A 24,216-nucleotide genomic window follows, 5' to 3' on the forward strand; every position below is an offset into this window, starting at 1 on the left:
TCGTACGGCGGTACAGAAAAGGGAGAGAGAAAGAAATAGTCATTCCTCCGGGTCCTCCTCGTCCATTTTGTACCAGTCGAGTAGGTTGGTTTTTGCTGCAAATTGTAGAACTAGGTCTACTTTGAGGTTGGTGAATAACCAATTTGCCCAGGTGGGCGATCCTGGGATTTTGTCCATGAGTGGCCTTCGTAGTTGTGTCCATCGTGGGCAGTCGATCATAGTGTGCTTGGAAGATTGTTCCGAGCCACATTGGCAGGGTTCGGGTTCCGTGAACACTGCGTGTCTGTCTATCCTGGTGGCTTGACATCGTATGCGGTGTATAACTTTTGCTTTGGATCGTAGAAGTTTTGCTCGCTTTGGATGGATTTTTAGCGTTCCTGGTTCGTGGTAGTTGATGCATGGGATGGAGTTCCATTCTTCCAGCATTCATTTGCTGAGGGTGTCGTTTTGGATCCATCGTTTTCTGCGGTTGCCTGGTTCTTGGAAGGGTAGCATGAGTGATGCAATCCGATGTAGGCCTGTACGTTTGGTATTTTTTATTCTGGTAGGGAGGAGCTGTATGAGTTCTTCGTTGAGTGGGTGGTCTGCGGGGTGGCAGAGGATGCGCGTTCCGTATTTTCGTAATTTATGGTTGAGGAGGAGTTCAAGTGGGGGGAGTGCTGCCTCTTTTATTAGTTTTTCGGTTTTTGTCCAGCGGGGTAGGCCTCTTATTATCCTGGCGGCTTCATTGTAGAGCGGGGATAGTGATCGGAGGATGTGGTCGGCTCCCGTCCACCAAGCCGCCGATCCCCATAGGATAGTGGGGAGAAAACCTTGGACAGTGAGGTGGTGAATGGATTTTACTGTTGATCCGGGGAGGTAGGCGATGTTTCTGATGCTGCCTAGGGCTTTGAGGCCTTTGGCAATGGTTTCTTCGATGTCTGGTCGAAAGGAGAGGTTGGAGTCCAGCCAGACTCCTACGTATTTGAGTCTATCTTTAGGATTGATTTCTTCTTCTGCAATTGTTACCGAGTTCTTGGGGTTCGGGGCGCTCGATGTTGTGGGTTTGAAAAAGACTAGGTCGGATTTTTGGGGTTCGTATTTGATGTTAAGGGGTGCCGCTTTCCTGACTCTTTCATTCATTCTTTCGTTGAGTCTTTTGGTAATAAAGAGAGGAGACTTTGCTAGTTGGACGAGGGCATCGTCGTCGATGTAAGAGGTGTTTATTTCTTTGGGGGAGTTGATGGGGTCTGTTATTACCCCGGCGTAGCTCATGAATAATACCGGGTATAGGGGTGACCCTTGGGGCAGCCCGGAGGTGTATGGTTGTGGTGGTTCCAGTTCGTGGTTGAATTGGAATTGGAGTTTTCGGTTGGTGTTGAATTCCTTACACCATGTCGTTAGGTATGTTGGGAATCTTTGTTGGGTCATGATTTCGGCGAGTAGGAGGTGGTCGACACAGTTGAAGGCTCCTTGTATGTCGTTTGTAAGGAGCGCTGGTCTGTCTGTGGTGGTTCCTGTGGTCCTTCTGATCAGGAGATTTTGTTGGATGGGCGTGAGGGTACTGTAACGGGGGTCTATGGACGTAGGGACTATGATGCCAAGGAATACAACCGAGGCGAAGACGTAGCAATAGGTATTCGAGACAGTGGACTATGGAGTGGCTTGCCTAGTATGACTAACTAGTTAAGGCCTATGACGAGGTGTAGAACAAAGTAGTATTCGTGGAATAAGTACAAGAAGTTCCGTGAAGAAAAAAGGGAAGGAAGGAAAACATGAAAAGGCACGAGACAACACCCCTTTATATATCCAGGCTCTAGTCCATTGATGACTCATACCTCACGTAACGGAAACCCAAAGAACATAACAGAAACCCCATTACAAATCCTAATACAACTGCGCAATACCTTTCCTCCACAATCCAATCGATCATCCTAACTAACAGATAATATTGCCGTTACAGATTACGCCCCCCTCTAATGCCTATCTCCTGGTAGGCTTAGGTTTCCGTGGATAACGTTCATGGAATTGTCGAACGATATCGGGCGAATGTTTAAGGTCCGATAACGGCTGCCACGAGGCATCGTCATATCCTGTTTACCGTACCAGGTACTCAAACTTTCCCTTGCGTTTCCTAGAATCCAAAATGTCTTCGACTTCCCATTCTTCCCCCCCTTCGATCTCAACTGGGGGTGGTGGTGATAGTTGTTGTCCCGGTAATGGGTTGCCTGCTTCGGGTGACAATAATGAAACATGGAATACTGGGTGGATCTTCATAGAACGGGGAAGTTCTAGTTCATAAGCATAGGGATTGACGATTCGTTTGATGCTATAAGGACCAATCCGTTTCCAATCGAACTTCTTGGAGGGTCGCTTTATTAGAACATTGCGTGTCGATAAGAAAACTTTATCTCCTATACAATAGCGAGGAGCAGGAGAACGATTGAGATTAGTTGATTCCTCTTGTATCCTTTGTGACCGAAACATTTCGCTTTTCAGAATTTCCACCATATCCTTCATTTCTTTTGCGATGCTATTGGCCTGATCTTCCGCTGTTGTTTTGCCATTTTCCAAGGGGCCAAAAGTCATCCGTGGATTCCTTCCCGAATTGGCATAGAAAGGAGAAACCTTGGTTGTTTCCGACACATGATTGTTTGCTGCAAACTCCGCCATTGCCAATAATCGGGTCCAATCATCTTGTTGATAAGAAACATAACTTCGAAGATACTGTTCCATTACGGCATTGATCCTTTCAGTTTGTCCATCGGTTTGAGGGTGAAATGCAGTGGAGAATCGTGAAGATATTTCCAGGCGTTTGCAAAGTGACTTCCAAAATTCCGCGACAAATTGCGTTCCTCTATCGGACACAACCGTATCAGGTAATCCATGTAATTTCCAAACGTTATCGATATATAGCCTTGCTACTTACTTTGAATCCACCTCTTTAGTTGTTGGTATTAGGTGTCGCATTTTGGTTAGTCTATCAACAACAACTAGAACCACATTGTAACCCTCACTCTCCGGAAGGTCGGTAACAAAATCCATCGAGACATCCGTCCATGGTCCATCGGGTATTGGCATGGGGCGAAGTACTCCATAGGGTTCATTGCGTGGTGCCTTGCTACGGGTGCACACATTACAATTCCTGACATATCGATCGACATGCTTTCGCATTTGTGGCCAATAATATTCCCGACTTAAGAGTTCCAATGTCTTTGCTCTACCTGGGTGGCCTGCTGATGCTTTATCGTGATGTTCTTTTAGGAGCCTCAGTCGGAGGTCACTGTCATTTGGTACGTAGAGTGCACCTCGATAAAGTAACCGACCGTTGTTGTCTTCCATACATTCGGCAAGTGAAATTTTGTTTGAATGTCGAACGTCGCTCCGGAGCATAACAAGAATCTTGTTTGGAAAACTATCAACTTGGTAAGCTTTTGAAAATAACTCCTCCACAGTAGACATTCCTTCAGCGGATTCATTTGATAAAGAACCCGCGAACAAACTTAGCTTTGTATGCAAATTTTTTCGCTTCAGAACCACTTGGCTCTGATGCGTCAACCTTTCATCCCCCTCTTTAGGTAGGTCACCTGACCTTCTAGTTAATGCATCGGGTTTTGCTCCTTGTTTTCCCGGTCGAAATTGTATAATGAAATCAAAACGTGAAAGAAATTCAGACCAACGGGCTTGTCGACGATTTAATAATTTTGTCGTCATGAAATATTCCAGGTTTCGATGATCGCTGAAAACCTCAATGGGGAATTGTGCTCCTTCTAGATGATGTCGCCATTCTTCAAAGCATCGAACAATCGCTAGAAGTTCTTTGTCATAGATTTCATAGTTACATTCCGCAGGGGAATGTTTCTTGGAAAAGAAAGCGACTGGATGTAAAACTCCTTCATCATCGCGTTGTGAAAGGATTCCTGCTGAAACATAATCAGATGCATCGGTTTCCACCACAATCTTGCGATCCGGGTCGAAATGAACTAGTATAGGTGCTGTTGTGAACATCTTTTTTAAGGTTTGAAATGCTTCCTCCCTTTCATCCGTCCATTCGAATTTAACATTTTTCTTTGTTAGGGCTGTAAGTGGGGCAACAATCTTTGAATATCCTAAGATGAACCGTCGATAAAAGTTTGCAAATCCCAAAAATACTTGCACATCATGGAGATTCATCGGTGTGGACCATTCTAAAACATCAATAACTTTCTTCGGATCCATTCGATTACCATTCGGAGTGAGGATCAGGCCCAGGTATTTTGTTTCTTGAACCATGAATTCGCATTTTTCGGGTTTGAGATGAACATGATTTTCATCAAGTACTTTTAGAACTTTTCGAATATGATCCTTATGTTCTTTAAGAGACTCGGAATAGATAAGGATATCATTCAAATAAGCTGTCAAGAATTGATCCAAATAGGGACGTAGGATATCATTGATCCAATGTTGGAACGTAGCAGGAGCATTCGCTAATCCAAAGGGCATCACCGTATATTCGAAATGTCCGTACCGAGTCCGGAATGCCGTTTTCCATTGATCTCCTTCCGCTATTCTGATTTGATTATACCCCCAACGTAAATCTAACTTAGTGTAGTATTTTGCTCTTGACAATTTGGCCAAAGTTTCCTTCAATAACAGTAATGGATAACGATTCTTAATCGTAATTGCATTGAGGCCCCGATAGTCGACACATAAACGAAGAGTTCCATCGGCTTTCTTGACGAATAGGATAGGTGTCCCCGCTGGTGATTCACTATGACGGATAATCCCCTTAGGTAGGTTCTCTTGAAGGTAGTCCCAAAGTCCCTTCAACTCCGTTTGGGATAAAGCATATATTGGTCCCCATGGTGGTTGTTTGCCTTCTTCTAATACTATCTTCATATCATGGAACGGTCGATGTGGTGGAAGCACTGAAGCATCATATTCTTCAAACATATGGATATAGCGGTGGAACTCCTTCGGTATTAGTTTGTTAATATCGATAGTAAGTTTCTCGGTCGCTGAGACGGTGACGGTATGAGTCTCCGGTAGGGGGATTGATATACCATGAACCGTAATTGTAGTTCCACTAAGCGAGCAATGTTGACGGCAGCCCTGAGAGTCGAAGATAAGCAAATTTTCTTTTGGTCGAATCGTAACATCATGGCGTCGCATCCAAGCTATCCCCATCACAATCGGATAGTGTCCCAACTTTGTCACAAACATGACGCAGTCTCTATCATGACCTACTGCTCCAAGCCATGTCAAAAGGCTGACTGGTCAGTCCACAAGATCCTCTGCCCCACCTACTTGAACTTCCAGACCCGTCCGACCCCCGATCACTTCCTCGGCATCCTCTTCCCCGAGAAGTCCACCACCCCACGTTTTCTCTGGGTTGCCTGCCCACTCGAATACGACGAAGATGATGACTCTCACTGGCGGTTACCGAAGTGCCCAGAGGTCAAGTTCTTCGTCGGACGATCAATGAGTCTCCCGGCTAATGGGCTCAGGAAGCGGTGGAGGGGTGACAAGCTAGAGATATACTATAACGATGATTTCATGATCGACGGATCTGAGGTCAATGAATGTGTTATAGCTGTTACGGGTGGGAAAGCGTATCACCCGTGGGGTGACTCGATACTAGTGATGAGGCATGTAGGGTTGAGCATGAATCCGGAAGCTTTTGAGGATGTGCAGATGGTGGATTTCAGGGATGCGGTAGATTATTTGACGACATATGGGGATAGGGCAATACACGATAATATGAAGGGGCTTCCGAGGCCAGCGTGGACATACCTGCAATGAGTTGTATACTTGAGCGGAGGAGATGCGTCCGGTCGGGGAGTGTTATTACTATTTCTCTGTTATGACTTTTTATGGATTTTGTTATTGCGATCCGGTATGGGTCAGCCAGTACGAATGTCCGCCTACCCGAACATACGACATGTTATACCACTTCTATGAGTATGATTACGTTAGTATATGCATATGTATCCGCGATGCGGGCTCTTTGATATTAAGTATCCAAAGTGACGCATTGTCAGAAGATTTCTAGATTCCGGTGCCCGCCCGCGGCCGGTCATGGGCAGAATGATTTTTTGTTTTATTTGTTAATTCATTGAGAAGCAAGAAACTACATATTCATCTCCTACCAATACTTCGTACGAGAAAGAAGTTTATTCATGATGGTATCAGTCACCGTGCACCCTACTCCGGTCAATAGACTATCATTCAAATCCATACCTCTGCACCCTGAATCTTTGAGAATAAAGTATTTACAGTCAGTTTTAAATAGTATATCGCAAACATGCTAGTTTCGAAGCGATTCAAGGAGATTTATATATAAGTTGGACTATAGTAATGCTAGATTAAAATAAATACAGGTCATAATACACGGCTAGATTTCCCCGAATTAGTGTTAGTATGATTGCAGCACTAGTGCGGTATTCTTGCGGCGTTCTTTTGTATCCAGTAGTGTTATAGTTTAGCTTATGTATTCACGGGAATTCGCATTCAAAATGAATGCGGATTCGCTTCAAGAGCATGGCACTACTATAGGGCATATGATACTACTGTGATGTAAATAATATTTTCATTTTTATGGGTACTATTTTGACTTCGGCAAAACTAAGGTACTGCATTACAAGCAGCAGTGCTAAGGTCTTCAAAACAGCCCGACTTTTGGTAGTGTATGTATGTTGTACTCCTTGCGCTACTGAGGGATTGAGTTTGGCTCAGTTATCATAAACATCATAATAAACAGTTGTATGTAGTCCACAGCTGCAGTCCAGGTCAGTCCGTCCATTTTTTTGGACTGCATGTCTTGGCACAGTTGACTGGCCTTGAAATCGTAATTTACATCCATCGATCTCCCATTAATTTTCCGATACTGATGAAGAACAGGATCACATTTCAATTTGGACCAACATTTCTTTTTCCAACACTCCGAGCAGGATGATTTAATCCGACTAAAGGTTACACGTGCTGATGTTACAATGGGCATTTTTGCTCGGGTGGACAATGTTTCCCCGCCTCCAACAATGGAGTCCAAGAGATCCCGAACCGTAGTTTCCACAACTATCACTACCGAGCCTTCCTCCGGAGAGGATTCAATCAATAACCAAGCTCTCCAGGGCCAGATCAACGACCTGACACAACAGATCTCTCTTCTACAGAGAAAGACCGACGAGCTCGCGCAGATAGTACATAGGCAGGAAGAACACGAGCAAGAAACCCCACCAAAGGAGACAGAACGTCCCAGCTATAAATTCCCGACTATTCGTGCCAAAGAGGAAGGCGTTCATCGCAGAGATGACCCCAATGGACACCCCACAAATGGTAGGACTCCTCATAGATAGCAACTCGGGTTGAAATATCTTAACCGCCGGGCAGTACAAGTATGTAACTGTCGATGTAGATCACCTGACGGCGGCCCAAACACAATAGGTCTGTAGTCCGTCCAACTACTTTGCCGCCTTTTTTTCTCATTCACGCTGACATTCCCGACTAGGTGGTGGCGTGTACCTCGGTCTCGTTCGCGCCGGGGATGTCGTCCAGCTCGGCGTCCGCATGCAGAAGGAACTGGACGATGGACTCCGCGCGATTGCCGTACGTATGTTTCCACGTGGAGGAAAAGCCGACAGATTCACGGAAGAGCGTCAAGCAATGGTAGAACTGCTCAACAAGGTGTCGCTGAGACAGGATGTCGTCCCTGTAGTTGGTGAAGACTATTTTGCCCGCTATTATGACCCTAACAGGGGAAGATACCAGAGAGCGGCAGGGGCGCGCTACGGATACATGGGCAGGATGCCGGAATCTAGAATTAACGCCTTCTATTATGAGACTTTCCTGCAGTTGGTCCTGCTTCGAGGAATCGACTTGGAGGCGCTGCCGTAGTACTTTGGAACTATTTTCTGTATGCACCGGGATTTGTTTGGAGGAAATGAGACATAAGACTTATATTTTACTGGGAGATGAGCTGGATTTACTTATGATGTATCGTAGCTGGTAGGAAAGGATTCAAGACCAGTCCCATGCCGAGTTCGTTTCGTGTCACTGCATCTGTTGTCCCCAATAACAAGGCTGCGCTTGTGGAAATACACACTACTTTACGGGTATTTCAGCCATCACTTTGTGACAAGACCTCGATTCTCAAACCTATCAAACTACTACCTTATAAGAAACGAATCAGGTAGGATGCGGCCGGAGGGAAGCCAGCCATACAGTAAATGGTAAATAGTCAGTCTAGTGGTTCCGGTGGAGTCCTCACTGTTTTTCCCAAGTGATCCTTTATTGCACTGGGTAGACTTTACCGGACCACATGTGTTGCAGGATATCACGGAGAGCTATATATATATTTATATTATATACCCTAGGTTCAAGCTGACAGACCGGGTGTGCTGAAGGCCGTCCGGGTTTCTAATCATATGGCAGACGAGATGCGTATGAGGACTATCGGAGCCACGGTCGGAGGGCCAGCGGGTAATTCATTTCATATCCTTCGATTTACAGGTCACATAAGCATGTACAAAATTTAAGGAATAGTGTTCATGATTTGGTTTTCATTTCACGTAGTGTGGCGCACCGGTGATGCTGGTACAAGTAAAGTCGAGATTCTAAACAATGAAAGATAAATCATAGTTTGTGACGTTATATAAAAGCAGATAGAACATTGTTACTATTTTATAACCGGGACATATATATATTTTTATATACCTATTAAACTCGGGTTGCATGTAATTAATGAAGCAATCAATCAATCAATAAAGAATCAATACACCTAGGCCTATTGGACAGCGAAATCGAGTGACATCCCATGCCTTGGCATGCGCATCAGGCTTGGTGAACTAAATCGGCGTGCTGAATGGGGTTTTCTTCTTCTCATTGCGTAACGTCTCCTAGAATGAAATCAAATCATACGTTTCAAACGCTCGTCTAGTGGGAAGTGAATCAATTATTTCCTCTACAACCACAGTAGGCACGAGTTTATATTCAATGTAATGTAATCCCAATATGAAGAAAGTCGCCCGAGGTACAAATAGAGGAGTCGATAAAAAGGACGTAGAGAGAGATTGATAGAGGGCGAAAAGGCTTTGAATCCCTTCGCACCACTTCAAAATAAGGCTTCCCTCCAACCCATATTCCTCCCACCTGCAGCCAGCACAAGATTCGCTCCCTCCCCAGCAACACCGCACCTCCCCTCCAAAAAATAAACCCACCCCCAACACGCCTACGGCAGCGCCTCAACATCAATCCCACGAAACTGCAACAGCTGAAAAAACGTCTCGTAGTACAATGCATTCTTCCTATCCCCCTCTGGGGTCTTGCCGAGGTGTGCCTGCCTTGCATCCCCCAGCCTCAAGTACCGCCCCCTGTTAGGGTTCCTAAATGCAAGAACATAAGCATCCCACCCACCCGGCACGGGATCGACCCGCAGCGCCACCTTATTGAGAAGTCTGTTGATCTCTTCGGTGGCCTGCGTGAATGTGCCCGTTACCGGCGCTCCGGTGCCGCGCGGCACGAGGCGCTGCGCGATTGCTTTGAGCCCGTCATCTAGTTCCTTGCCCGCGCGCGCGCTGAGCTCTGCGACGTCGCCGGCGTGGACGAGGCCGAGGTAGACTCCGCGGACTGCGGGGCGCGGGGAGGGATAGGGGTCAGTGATAGGATGGAACAGCGTTGGAAGGGTATAGTGACTACTGATACTAAACTAAAGTGTTTGGGCCGCGGAGGAGGAATCGGCACTTGCAGTTGCAGTCTTTGCAGCGAGGGTTAATGAGAGTCAGTGAAACAATTAACCCAAGGGGGGGATCGATAGAAGAGGGGGGTGGGGGGGTTTACATTGTGGGTCCGCCGGGGGGCGGGGAGCGTTATAACTAGGAGGCGGGCGCTCTTGCTCGATGCCGATGCATGGGATGGAACATTCGCCCTTGCCGTGTACTATCCCCAGGAGCCCCATAGTCTTACCCGGAAGGAGCATAACCTGGCTGGTCAGCTCGTAGATCTTGGCGCGGAGCACATCGGCGTTTTCGGAGTCCATTCTGGGATGTGGGGTGAGTGGTGAGTGGGTTAGAGACTCGGAGAGGTACGGGAGACTTGTGATTTGGATGTGGGTGGTTTTGAAGATAGGGTTTGGGGGGGATTTAAATAGCAGGTTTGTGGAGTACGAAGGTTCAAAAAGTAATAACAGATGATATGTATCAGGCATCCACCAGAGTCTTGGGATTGTTAAACCCCGCGTTATCCCGCGAATGCTATGCAACTCCGATCGGTGTGCCGATTGGTCTGCAGGTAATTCTTTCTGCATCAACTATGTCTCGACCGAAAATGATATATAACTCACTTATGTATTCTAGACCGTGTGTCTCTCTGTCCAGTACCAGGACACTTGGAGTTTGCGGGAAGACCCCCCCCCTCTCTTTCCGCTCTCTTACTTATCGAGGCGGTGTTAATAGATAATACACATATCAACCTTAATCCTTCCCAGCTACTAATGGAAAGCTGGCAAGCTAATATATTTTATATAAGGTTACGACTCTCATACCATGCCGGATGGCACATGGTTTCCTACCTGACTTCACCCGTCATGTGAAATCACTCGCCTCGCACAGAGAGCAATCTGTTGGAATTGTGTTCCGAGCCTAGGAGCAAAGTCCTAATACTCATATGAATACCAGTATATATGTCAATATGTAGTCATATATGGACTGTTCCAGGCACAATATTGTTGTATAAATATGGGCTTGAAATGCCCCCTGTATTATAGTTAAGCAAGTCAATTAAGAAGTCACCGTCTTCCGGATTTATTCTTTATTATTCTTCACTACTATTTATTTCCAACACAATCAATTCAGCGAAGCATAAATACCCTCAGACCCGGCCCAAGTGGCTGAAGTTGGGAGCCCGGGCGAGTCTGATGTGTAAGCTCCAGGCAGGCACAAGGCATGGGGTGGGGGGTGGGGGGTTTGGAGTGGGCAAACTTGTTGATATAATTGTCAATACCGTACTGGGTGATTGCAGAGTGACTGGCAGAGAATTTCACGGGATTTCATAGGGGGGATTGAATCAAAGACACGAGCATTGTTCCCATCTCGCGGTCATTAGGAGTTACAGTTAGGAATATTACTCCCCCCTCCCCCTCTCTACTATCCCCACCCAACCCACCACCTACAAAACATCCCGCCCTCTCCGCCCCTCCTCCCACACCCGCGCAGCCTCAACCCCCCTTTCCACAATCCCCTTCACCCTCACCACGCCCCTCATCACCTCCACCACTGCCCCCCACTGCTCCCACGTCATCGGCACACTCCTCGCCCTCCCCTTAACCAAAACCGTCACCCCCCCTTCTCCCAGCATATGCATCGTCCACACCCTCAAACTCCACCCCACACACAGCACCCCCACCACCTGCATCCCATCCCCCGGCATTCCCGTGCCCTCCACCACAGCCCTCAGCATCCCCCTCAAGCCCCTAACCAACTTTGCGCCATCGTCGGCCTCTTTCGCCCCCACCACACCACGGCTAACCTCAATAGCGCCCAGATCATAAACGCGCCCGTCCGCCAGCACACACCGGAGGACCCCATCGTAGCGGTGGTTCGCACTCCCTGCTGCACTCTTGATGTCCGTCCGCGACACGGAAAGCCCGGGGATGGTGTGCAGGCAGCGGTCCAGAAGTGGCGTCCACAGAGAGGCGAACCAGCCCTCGCGGAGGTCAGAGGGGCCTAGCCAGGGACACGACGCGTAGCTGGTAAGGAGTGCGAGTCTAGAGTAGGGAATATTAGTGTGTGATAGTGGTAGAGTAGTAGTAGTGGGGGGGCGGGGGGTGTACATAGAGGACGCAGCGCTGTTGGCATACAGCGCCGTGGCGTGGCGACGCTCATCGAACGGCTCCCCCGGTGGTCGCGACGGCGTCTCGATTACGTCGTAGAGCTCGGCTTTACTCTTTGGACTCTGTCACATCTTACTTAGCACGCCACACGCCACACTCCACACTTCCTTCCCGCCCCTAAAGAAAGATCTTACCGTCGGAAAGCGCCCAACCGCATATTCAAAAGCCGTATCCCTGTCAGGCAGCCCGGGCCCCCACGCTGCAATCTCCTCCCTTTCTGTAGATTTGAACCATCGAGACACTACCGGGTCGGAGAGGTCGATGATCCATTGCAGGATCGGGTTGTTTTGCAGCCAGGGGGTGGCAGCAGGAGTGGTGCGCACATGGTGGTAGACGATGTCCTCGAGGACGCGGGCGGTGGTAAAGGTGTGTTTCTGGGAGGGCGGGATGGAAAGATATGTGGTGACAAAGAGGGGGTCGTAGGGGAAAGGGGGGAAGGAGGAGTAGGGGTCGTCCATGTAGGGGGGGTGGGGAGAGGTGGGGGATGACGGGAGAGAGGAGGGGAAGGAAGAGTGGTGGTCGTGGTCGGCGGGGTGGTGTGGCGGGAGCTCGGGGGTCGAGGATGGCGGGGTCGAGGAGGGGGTTTGGGGCGAGGCCTGGAAATGATTAGAATTCAAGATGAAAGTGAAAGAGTGCATGGTTGATATCGATGTATGGTCGAGGTAACTCACGAGAGCCTCTGCCTCTGCCTCCGCCTCTGCCTCCGTTTCCACCTCATCCACCCCATTGTTCCGCTGCGTGGACCCCTCCGCCGTCTCCTCCGCCTCCTCCGCCTCCTCCGCCAGCTCGTCCCCTGTCCGCCGCATTCGCCGCTTCCCCGCCGTCACGCCCTCACCCCGCTGCCCATCATCATCATCCTCCCCCCTCCGCTTCCTTGTCCCCGCCCTGTCAACCGTCACCCCCCCACCCCCGCTCCCACCCGCCACAAAAACCTCACTGGAAACCTCATGTATCTTCACCCCACCCGTCTGGATGATATCCCCATTGACGATCGTCTGCTGCTGCACCGACACTGGCGGCGCGTCTGGGCGTAAACGTGTTGATCCAGCTCCCCGACCGTATCTCTTCTGCAATCCAATTAACCATTAACCGTACAGCGATCAAAGGTACACTCCCTGCGAACGCGGCGGCCCAGGCAGACCAAGTGTCAGCACCAGCAGTACAACGAGAGGAGAAGAAAGCAAGCAAAGACAGCGCTGGTCTAGCTCAATCGCGGAGGGGGGGAGGGGGTTAATTCCACAAGTATAGCCCTCTCGGGTCAGGAGAGCAGGACTAGCTCGGGGGATACATACGCAGACAGGGGAGAGAGTAGGATATATGTAAGAAAAAAGGGAAAGACCACAACATCGCACGATATAGATGGATACATGTAGACACCATGAAGACGACTAGCCGCAGCCGCCGACCCATATACGGTCTACACCCAGCGTTGGGCATGAAACGGAAGGACGCACCCCACTCCCGGGCCCCAACCCCCCACTCTGGTGCACCGGAAAGTCACAACTAGCCGCAGCCGAAGCTTCTTTATGAGTGGTGCGTGGGTGGATTGGATATGGCAAGGACGCACCCGCCAGGACGCACCCGACCCGGAGAGCCCCAACGCTGGGGGGAAATATTCTGAATAGAGGGGAAAGGGCGAAGGGGGGAGACATACAGCACTAGACCTCGCTGCATCCAACAGACTGCGCGCTTTCCTCCTGCGGTCGCGCGACTCCAGGCGCGACTCGGCGATGACGGAGAGGTTCTTGCTCCAGCGGAAGTTGAGGACGTCGAACTTGAGGGCACCGAGGGCGGCGGTTAAGTGGGTTGCGAAGGAGGTGTAGGACCATTCTTCGGACGGGCGAGTGAAGTAAAGGTTGCAGTGGGCCGCTAGCTGTTCGTAGGTATGTTTTGGTGGTGGTAGTGGTGGGGGTGGGGGTTCTTGTGCGGGTTCCTGTGGGGGTTGCTGTTGTGGTCGTTGACCTGATGTGTGTTGGCGTTGTTGGCGTTGGCGATTCGGAGTTGACATGGTGATGGTGGTGGATGTGGTGGTGGTTGGTGTTTGGTTGGAAGGAGAGAGAGAGAGAGAGAGAGAGAGAGAAGAAGAGAAGAAGAGAAGAACAAGCGAGGGAGATTGGGGATTGGGGTTAGGGCTGGGGCGGGGCTTGGCATCAGTGCTTCGCTTGGCGCTGAGTCAGCTTGGCAGTATTCTCGTAGCACAGTTTAATCATGAGAGTTACTTGGCAGTCTTGAAATTAAAAACACCCATTGCAGAACTGGTGGCAGACAATTTTGTTTGGCTGTCCTCAGAAAATGCGCCAAGACCGCGAACTTGAGAGTTGAAGGTTAGGGAGGTTACCCACCGTGAGAGCGGTGATTTACCCTCCTAGAATTAACTGTGCCTGGACTCCAGCCGCGCCTGTGTCTCGAATAATTCTTGGTTCGGCTAGACGGCAATCTTTCCATAAGCTACAGCCAAGAGGCAGAGCCACTGCTCATTTCCTATCTTTTGATGGTGACTAGCGCCAGCAGGACCTCTAAAGGGCGAGCCCCACGAGCATGCGCCAGTGGAAGCTCTAGGGAGTAAGCCAGCATCGCCATGGCTTTCCCGCGGGAGGAGACGACGAAGGACGAGCACTTGGTTGGTGGACGTGGTTGCGCTTGCTAGGTGACACTATCAAGTGTAGGTACATAAGACGGTAGAGGTGGGTGTGCGTGTCAAAGAAGTTTATCGAGTGATACTCCATGACTCACTCTGTAGCCCTGTTTACAATGACGGCGGCGGCCTCGAGATTTTTTTGTTTAATTTATCAATTGCATACGGCGCCTTCGAGTCAGTAGGTTGAGGGGGCAGCCCTGATAGATTGAGTCGAGTTACAAAAATATGCTCTGCTATGCTTCACTACGAAATATTTTGCGATTTCAAGAACTATCTTCAGTAGTTAAACATCCTAGAATCATATTATATGAGCCAGAACGCACACCAGCACCCCTCGAAAACCACGACCTTTACTCTAATGTTCGAGTACTATACATACATCAATACCCCCGAGACCCGCCAAAGTATTCCTTCCTTCAAACTCACTGTACTTTGCGTGTTCAAAATATATCCGACGTTCAACACCGGATGCAGCTCCTTATCTACTCGACTTGATCAAATCCGCCGCCTAGAGAATGATGGAATTAGCACTGATCCCGCTCCGCAAAGAACTGCCGCCCAACGTACCTTCTCCGCCACCGCATAGATAGTGGCTTGCAAATGTGCTGCCGGAACGACCGGCGCCACTCCCGCATCTATAACTCTCAACCCTGACACACCAAATACTCTTAACTCCTCGTCTACAACTCCCCCCATCTCCTTTGGCATCATTGGGCTCGTGCAGCACACATGGGAGAAACTTGGTGACATGGTCTTCTTCAAATAGTCCACAATCTGCTCATCAGTTGTCAGGTTTCCGGTTGTGGTCTCGATTGCCCCCAGCTCTGTCATAGCCGGCGTCTGCATCAACCGCCTCCCAGCGCGGAAGGCATCAATCATCAGCTCCATATCCAAGGGGTTCTCAAAAGCCCGCCAGTCGACACTGGGCGGCGAGAATGGATCCAGAGATGATGCACGGATATCACCGCGGGATAGAGCATGCGAGAGCGAAATAACAAGGGGACCAGCAGAACCAACGCTGTATTCGATTGTTGCGGCGTCACTAGAACCCCATATGTCAAGCAACAAGTCGCGTTGCTTCTTATAACCTGCAGTCACGCCTGGATCAGCGCCTGGGCTGAGATACGTCTCGTTCTGGTTGCGGCCCTCGGCCACAAGCTCCGATGTTTTGTTGGTGAAGGAGTTTGTGGAGATAAATGCGAGTGCATTCCCGGCAGAGACAGTGTACGGGCCCGTCTTGCTCAAATTGTAGAGCTCACGATAGTAGGCCGCTAGAGTGGCGTTTGAAGTGAGGTTCTGAGGGCTGAAGGCGAGACCTGTGACTTCTAGGGCTTAGTACACCGTGGTTCTCGACAGAGAAATACAATCAGAGAATTAATGACTTACAGCTATATGGCACAACAAGGGACGGATGATCTTGAAAATTACTCCCCACCCCCGGGAGGTCTGATACCACCTCAACGCCTAGTTCTTCGAGTAGTGTTCTTGGGCCAATTCCCGAAAGCTGAAGCAGCTGTGGAGTATGGACAGCGCCGGCAGCAACGACTACTTCGACCGTGGCATTCACAATGTACCGTGGCTGATTACTACCAGCGGAATACTGTATCATCGAAAGAAAATATTAGTGAATAACTCGATTCCCGTAAGAACAGGGAGGAATGGCCAACCTCAACACCATAGGCTACTGCATCCTCTGTTAAAATCTTTGTTACCTGATTTCCAGCCAGTAAATGATAATTCGCACGCTCTACTGCCACGTCGTGGTCGTCAGGTCGAGTGAATGATCGTGTCATCGTTATTGGATTCAGAGAGTTCGGGAGATAGAATACACCGACTGCACTGGAAGCTTGGTCGTTGGAGGTCTGGACTCCAAGCTGGTTCATGGCCTTTATAAAATTTTCTATGCGTAGGCGAGGGATGTCAGTAAAATTTACATTTAACCGCATGAGGTTATATATGGTGGGTAGGTTCAAGTTACTTGTTTGGTTGTATATGAATGGCGGATAACTCGCATGCACTGAGCCATTAAACCCATGTACCGACTCATCATAGGTAATCCCAAATTCACTCACAATCTCATCAGACGGCGGTGTGAATGTCTCGCTCTATACACGGTAGAATATCGAATTAGCACGCATTTTTCAAAGCATACCGCCAAAAGGTTTCGAAGAGTTCAAGAACCTTGATGAAATATGGCAGCAATCCTTCCCATCCCCACCCCTCGTTTCCCAACGCCTCCCACAGATCGTAATCCGCCGGCGACCCGCGGTGGAACAACATCCCGTTCAAGGCACTACTCCCGCCAACAACCTTACCGAGTGGTATGGTGATATTACCGTTTACGAGAACATCCTGCGGGACAGTTGGTACCTGCCAGTCATAAGAGGTACCAAGAGTAGCGCCAACATCTCCAGGAACATAGATACTGTCTTCGTGCTTGTCTCTGCATCTAATCGTTAACTGGCCTAATTCAAACTTCTTATGTACTTTTTGGTCTACTTACAGTTCACCAGCTTCAATAACAAGAACTGTCGCTGTATGATCGAATAATTGTTCAGAAACCGAAGCTAGAGAAAGTTTTCAATGAATGGAAACACAGCTGCAACTTACTAGCTAGATCCTCCGTCAGCCGATTTGCAACTACCAGCCCCGATAGTCCGCCGCCGATAATGACATAATCATATTGATCGAGCAGATCCTCGCGGCGCTCAATCAGTAAGTACGCAGAAGCCGTAGTTACAGCAACGGATAGAAGAGAGATATGACCCCACAGCATCATCGGTTCCTTAGACAGTTCAAGGTGATGAGCCCCTTTGTTCGGGAAATGGAATCCTTTTTATACACCCCAGCTTCGCTTGCCGCGTAGAGCTCCATATATATGGGCTCCTGCAGGAACCGCACGTGTACGTTCGCTGGTTCTCCTAACCAGGTTATCAACACTTCTATGCTTACAGATACTGGGGTGGTTCCCCGCCTCTTATTACCATTGATAGGCAAGTGGATCCAGATGAAATCTCGCTTCCCTGCCATGTCATAGCGAGATCAGGCGAATAATTAATATGCATGCTCCCTATTCCCCACTAGAGTATGATGCCAGCTTGAGTCAGGGCTGGCATCCCCAGAGCCCTGATCCTTGTGAGTGGAAACTTTAGTTCAGGCTAAATCAACATGTGTCGGGACCTTACCATATCGCTATCCGAGCTGGGCACGACAATAGTTAAAACCTAGTCCTGAACAGCGGCAATGCTTGTGCTGATCGTTCGATCACATTAACGACGGCGGTGAGATACGGTCAGAGCCGTTCTAAGCGATCCCTTGCTCAGTGCACTAAGGTACTGAGTGTAGCAAAGAGAAGAGATTCCTTCCCCCATAAAATATCACTCGGTCCGAACTGAGATTATGATTGATTTATTAATCGATTCGGATTGTCACTGAAGGGTATACCTTGCCTGGTAGATCAGAACTGTAGTGATGTTATCTTCCCTTTTGTTGATAACGTTTCTATTATACTCAGATGCCACAAAGATGACGTCTTCCGCCGGCGATAAGTAGTGATGGGCACAAGAAAAAAAAGGCTCGACTTTGTCCCGCGATAGGAGACAAAACAACACAAAACATAAAATATCTAGTCTCAAGACTTTTCAAAATATACGAGTGATTGTCTGTGACCTTGATACCAAGGTCAAACTCCACAGTTTTTAAATTTGCTGGTTCCCCCCCCAAAACAAAAATACCATCATGTAAAAGATTTTGTTCCGGGGGAGATCCGGTTGTGTAAAAAGATCTTATTATGTAAGAACCTGATCATCCTAACCTCTAACCCTAAGTCTCAAGATTTTGCACAATATATAGCAAAGTAGTTAAGTGACAAAGGTGGTTTAGTCTAATTGAGTTGGTCACTTATAGTGAATGAGGAAGTCACTTATAGTAAATGACTCTACTAAACGACATAGTCATTGATGGTTTGCTACTAGAGTATGGGAGCCTTGGAGTACACGCTCGATCCATCCAAGTGGCCCTCTCCCGCTCACAGCCTTACTAACCTCATTGGAGACCTATCCTTAGTCGCAAGCTGGATAAATTCTTACTGCGGATGGCTGACGGAGGTACCTATCTATGACTAGCTATTCATCCTTCAATCTATAGAATCTACTATAGCACCTGATTTCTCAGCATAATCCACAGGGTCAGATCATGGATCGTTACTCACTCTGATTACTACCTGTAGATATAATTTGCCTTTAGGAAATCTAATCGAGTGCTAACGAAAACTTGACAAGGCTGAGAATTAAAGAATTGAGAGTTTAACCGTACTTTACTCACCTTTACCACGGGACCCAGGTACTTCCATTTGAACGTCCAAGAGGCAGCTCTTTCATGTATGCTGGGGTCGAAGGTGAAGGAATAGTCTGGAATTTCCTCGTAACTGTGTCGGCTATGCCCTCACTTTTCTTATTATACGATTACCGATTAATTCAAGTACGACAAGATTGTGCCGAATGGACAAATACGGAAAAACTGAATATAGGCGGTTTTATCGGACTCAATTTATACGCGGCGATCCCTCCCCACGCGACCGCGTTTGACAGTGGTAGCTAAACTCATGCTGGCCGGCCCCAACTCACGTATACACTGCGAGGACGGAGGCGAGACTCGCCAAAGAGATGTCTGCGCGAATATGGCCTGGCAAAGTTACCTTGGATCATAAATTACTTGCTATTGGTATATGACGATATCTTGCTTCAGCCATTTCTCATGGATCGATAAACGATAGTATCGGGAGCGTACAGAGATAAGAGAAGGGAGGAAAGGCTAGAAGAGAGGAGTATCAATGGCTTGAGGTAAAAATAAAACGGTTTCTAAATAGAGTGCAGAACACAGCCTTCTCGCCATCCTCAGCAATGGTGCTGCAGACCCCTGAGAAAGGCTAGTATGTGGGAAGCTGACCCTTCAAGCTACGAAGGAAGGATCGCGTCCCCTTAAATGATCATTTCCTCATAATATGGACCCTGAATTGTTAGACGACTGCGCTCCACCGTGAAAATTGTCAACGACATACCACATCAGATTCCCCCAGAGCACATAACACCCCTTATTCGCCAGTGGAGAAAGAGTAAGGTTTGTAAACATGACACCTATATTTCCAGCTGCTACAGCGAAAGCTTTCTATAAGGGTACGCTCGGGACCGGAATTTGGTACCGTTACGGAGAGATTACCCTTATATAAATGGTGCCAGTGCTGAAAGCCGGGCAAAAAGGACCGAGAGGTGCTACCCTTATAGAAGATTACCCTTATAGAAGGTACCCTTATAGCAAGCTTTCGCTGTAATAATAATGTGTCATAGAAGATGTTATGGTGTTGTTTTGTTCGTTTACAAATCCGTATTATACATCGGGCGTATAGGAAAAGTAGATTAGAACGCCTACAAACCTTCAAAATATCCACTGGATGCCATCCGTGTCGGGGGGGTTGTTTTCCTTAAAGCTCTGTCACCACGTCCCTCACTCTTTATTTCATTAACTCCACGAAATGTACGTTTACTGATAGGTTCAAGTTGTGAGTTCTTGTGCAGTACTCCGCGCTAAGCTAGTTCAAGCGGCCAAGCGAGGAAGGGTCCTGGCCCTCGCACTTGGCAGGAAAGCTTATTATGACGACCGCGCTGAGGCTTGATGCGATAAGATGTACAGTCACTCACGGGGTGAAGGCGGACCCTGTCTGATGGCGGTCAGGGACTTGAGGCCAATAAAAGAGTTAGGTTTTGGACCCCAAGGGCAAATTACTGCAAACAGAACCATCAGACAGGATCCGCCGTCAGTAGGTGAACGACTGTAACTGGAAGCAATCACAAATGTATATACATACATGTATGTATGAGAAGTCCATTGTGGTGTTACATAATTACCAATAGTGAATCATATTATCACCCCACTACGGTCCCCAAGACACGGAAGTGATGTTTTTAGTGCGGAGACTGTATGTAATAGTACATGTATTCTAGCTTGCGCTTACTCGTTTACTTAATTATCGCCATGGGCATACTGTCGAGGTATGCATAGGTCGTACACTGCGCACAGTCCATTGACCTCTGACCAAAGAATCTACATCTCTCTAGATGGATACATGTATCTACTAATGCCATATGGCCGGAATCATAAAGAGCTAAAGCACGGCCTTCGAGGCGAGTCAACTGCGCAAAACGTTCACCCCATTCAACATCGCGCTCTCTACCTGCATGACCTACGGGGAGGCTCTGGACATCCAGCGGGATGTCTCTGCAATACCAAGGCGATTGGATCCCGAGAAAATAAGGATATCAAATCTCTTATTGCCTAAAACTTTACTAATAGCACTCCACATTCAATTCGATTCGAAGTGAATACACAGAGTTGTATGGAAGCGACGTCCCGAGTTTAACTACTGGAGCACTTCACAGAACGACAAATCAGTGACGGCCGGCATTGATTGAAGAACCCGAAAGTACGGAAACAACCGAGCGGAACGAGGGAGTGGAAGTGGTCAAGGAATTGATGTCACTCGAGAATCCGCTCCGCAGTGTGGCCGGAGATCCCCTCTCCTGACATATGATGTCGCGACTCCCGCCCGGATGCCCTAAGCTCGATGAAAGAAAAGAAATGAAGACGGTATATAGGAGAGGCTGAAGAACTAGTGGGATGCACTGAGATTGAGAGTGGGTAGGAAGAAAGGCAGACAGTGCCGTAACAGGTATGACGAGATTGATCTATATAGTCACGCGGAAGACTGTCTCCTCATGTATACAAAACTTTATCCTTATTGTTACCCTAGCTTAGGGTAAATGCTCCGCCGCACCACACACAAGTCCCGGACAGTCGATGGAGAAGGAAAATAGAAATCCTAAGCAACTCAATCGGGGCCATAATAATCAACTTTCAGGGTCTTTTCTTTGTGAATTGATAGCGGAATTAAGCTAGTCAACTAAACAAAGCCTACTCTAAATTCCTCGTCTTCGATCTTCAAAGTTATATCCTGGTAGGCCTCAATTACCACCTCCATTCAGGTGTCCTCCGAGGGAGCATATTGAATTCGAGCTCAATACAGAATAATAATAAATTTAGGATCATATACCGAACTCAATAAATTAGGCACGCGTGATATGTCTATTTTTAGATAATATATTAAACTCAGCCACCCTTCCGAGTGTTCCAGTGCTTTTGTGGGGAAAGATTATGTGGGATACGAGATCATCACAATCTTGCCCAGTCCCAGACCTAGGTATGCCCGCACCTGACGCGCTATAAATTAACAAGGCGCGAACATCGCTCCCGAGGGTTGTCTATCTTCAATCCTATAGTTCTTATTTACCGCCGAAGTTATTTTATAGCTAATTAAGGATCAAGGGGCATTCATGTCATGATCTGAATACAAGTAGGGGGAAGGAACCATTTTACGTACCGTATCGACATTTACCAAGTTTCTACGCCGTTTAGTTTGAAATGTATGCTATTCATTGTATGATCATATGAGTTCCAAGAGAAAAGAAAGGAAAAATCGATGCAGGAAAGATGGGTCACGGAATTTCCTAGTCGCCTTCCCTAGTCTTGTGCTCTTGCTCTCCGATCGCAATCAGCACTTTCTACAGCAGGGGGCTTCGGGCGCCGGGGTGGGAAGCTTACTCAAAAACAACTGTGGCCTCCCGATGTAACATTCCTATATATCAGTTAACTCATGACACACAATAGTAACATTCACGCTACCACTAGCGGGGACTCTCAAGCCCGGTACAAATTTTGAAACCTATACACCATAGAATAACCTTTGATTTTAGCTGCTACGTTATACCTTCGAGCTACTGTAGGGTCCAGATCGACGATTCTATGTCGTTTGGGCGCACGCGGTTTCCTCGTGGGTCCATATTAGCTTCACTGAGGTACAGGCTATGCCGATCATGACTACAATAGGGAATTGAAATAAGATCTAGCTGAAACGCCGTCCAGCGTGAGGCGAAGCACTATCTCAGATTTTATTTGAGGCACACTACCCGCTTCATGATCATATCACGCATACGGGGATCAACATGAATCATTACATTTCAAAGAAGTGGCATTAGATACGAGAAATAACTGATACGATCGCGAGCGGAACTCATATCCGAGCTCAGAAACCATGTTCCCCTTCCAGTCAACTCATTGATGGTAACATTTTTGACCTGATACCATGTCAGACTGGTATCAGGCATTACCGCGCAAATTTGGTCGTGTTTATTGCCGAGTCTGTTCGTCTCCAAAATTTATGTCAAGATCTCAGTGCTGTTGCCATACGACACGATTCTAGGTCCGATACGGCACTCGGCTAAAAACGTTATGGATGATTGATGGCACACAAGGGCCATTGACAATCGGGAATGGAAATCAGGCTCACCCCTTTCCAAAACATTTCTCTTCCGAGTATGAGTGTGCAAGGTAGGTAACCGGGTAATCATCTGATGCGGTCAAGTTCGGAATATTACACTTACTAATTACCAACCATCCTAACTGAAAACTTGCTAAGTGCATTTATAGAAGGTGGTATCAACCATAAGCTGCATATTAATATATATATGTAGGATAGTCCCTTCTTGGTCCACTATATATATTACTTTTGCCCTACTAAACTTGGACGTTACTGCAAGTCAGAGATGGTGTGCGTATATTTCGACTTTCAGCTAACGCCTACCCTACTATGGGTCACGTATTTTGATTCATACATCCGGTACAAGGCTCATAATCAAGACGCCACTCTTCAACCAAAGTATAGCTCGATCAGGTAGTTCTTTACCGGACTACATATCTACACCTACTACTTTCATTATATGCTGAGACTAATTTTGGCCTGGAGGAGATCGACACGTCTTCTCCCATGGCCTATGTGAAGCGGACAAACTCTGTGTGTGCCAAGCCTGAGTGATATCCGATGACCGAGTGATAGTCCATGAATTCCAAATCCATTCAAAAATCAAAGGGTAGTACACTGCCTAGATAAAAAAAAAATCGTCCTTCGATCTAGCTTCTATGAGTGGGGCCAGAATCTTATCATATACGTATAAGTCGTGAAAGGCACCGAATAATCGAGTCAGAACCAAGTCGTCGAGAGCTAAACCAAGATGTCCAAGAATTAAAGCCTCCGGACCTTGATATACTTCAATACATGAGTACCAGCCACCTAAATACAAGTAAGCTAACCAATCAATGCTCAGAATTCATATAAATTCCATGAGATCGCACAAGGCGATCACTGGTAAACTACCGAGATGCTTAAACGGGCCATTAAAATCATCTCTAATATACGTATGCAGCAGCCCGCGGTATGGTCTCATGATCAAAATATGAATCCCACAGAACACCATATTAGGCGCCGTGCTCGGGTGTGTCGCACATCTGCATGGGTCCGCTATTATTGGATCTGTCTGTTCAGGGGTCAACCGATATCGAGGCAGAGAATTTATAATTACTCACACTGAGCCCATGGTAATGAGAAAAACAGCAAGATACGTTGGTTTCTAGAAAAAGATCCGCAATTCTCAATATTACCTAGATATCCATTCAATATTACTTTAAGATACTGCTCTATATCCCTCAAACTTCCAATAATCTTCCGCAGCCGAGTCTTTCTATTCAAACGCCCCTAACATTACTAGCTCAAGCTCCTTGTAAGTTGCCCATAGTTATAGTGATCAGTAATATATCCCTTTATAGTCATTGAATTGCTTTCATTCCTGAA

The 24,216-nt window shown here is 47.6% G+C and overlaps 5 protein-coding genes across 5 annotated transcripts; 2 read left to right on the forward strand and 3 right to left on the reverse strand.

Annotated features, from left to right (window-relative positions):
- Positions 1-5,196: 5,196 nt before the first annotated feature.
- Positions 5,197-5,760, forward strand: LAJ45_05924 (uncharacterized protein; the record flags this gene model as incomplete). Its single annotated transcript, XM_046115492.1, has 1 exon — positions 5,197-5,760. One exon carries the CDS (start codon positions 5,197-5,199, stop codon positions 5,758-5,760), a length of 564 nt encoding a protein of 187 aa, XP_045971076.1.
- Positions 5,761-6,995: 1,235 nt separating this feature from the next.
- Positions 6,996-7,851, forward strand: LAJ45_05925 (uncharacterized protein; the record flags this gene model as incomplete). Its single annotated transcript, XM_046115493.1, has 3 exons — positions 6,996-7,293; positions 7,348-7,401; positions 7,466-7,851. 3 exons carry the CDS (start codon positions 6,996-6,998, stop codon positions 7,849-7,851), a joined length of 738 nt encoding a protein of 245 aa, XP_045971077.1.
- Positions 7,852-9,184: 1,333 nt separating this feature from the next.
- Positions 9,185-9,991, reverse strand: LAJ45_05926 (uncharacterized protein; the record flags this gene model as incomplete). Its single annotated transcript, XM_046115494.1, has 3 exons — positions 9,185-9,647; positions 9,697-9,709; positions 9,793-9,991. The coding sequence occupies 3 exons, from the start codon at positions 9,989-9,991 to the stop codon at positions 9,185-9,187; spliced, it is 675 nt and encodes a 224-aa protein (XP_045971078.1).
- Positions 9,992-11,118: 1,127 nt separating this feature from the next.
- Positions 11,119-13,850, reverse strand: LAJ45_05927 (uncharacterized protein; the record flags this gene model as incomplete). The annotated part of the gene is made up of 6 exons (XM_046115495.1): positions 11,119-11,716; positions 11,783-11,904; positions 11,977-12,438; positions 12,514-12,909; positions 12,955-12,957; positions 13,497-13,850. The coding sequence occupies 6 exons, from the start codon at positions 13,848-13,850 to the stop codon at positions 11,119-11,121; spliced, it is 1,935 nt and encodes a 644-aa protein (XP_045971079.1).
- A 1,108-nt stretch (positions 13,851-14,958) lies between these two features.
- On the reverse strand, positions 14,959-17,259 carry LAJ45_05928 (uncharacterized protein; the record flags this gene model as incomplete). The annotated part of the gene is made up of 8 exons (XM_046115496.1): positions 14,959-14,988; positions 15,048-15,802; positions 15,867-16,080; positions 16,148-16,380; positions 16,459-16,585; positions 16,662-16,923; positions 16,984-17,014; positions 17,091-17,259. 8 exons carry the CDS (start codon positions 17,257-17,259, stop codon positions 14,959-14,961), a joined length of 1,821 nt encoding a protein of 606 aa, XP_045971080.1.
- Positions 17,260-24,216: the final 6,957 nt, after the last annotated feature.

The sequence above is a fragment of the Morchella importuna genome (assembly GCF_003444635.1).
Source record: "Morchella importuna strain M04M26 chromosome Unknown Morimp01GS017, whole genome shotgun sequence".
Classification (NCBI taxonomy): domain Eukaryota; kingdom Fungi; phylum Ascomycota; class Pezizomycetes; order Pezizales; family Morchellaceae; genus Morchella; species Morchella importuna.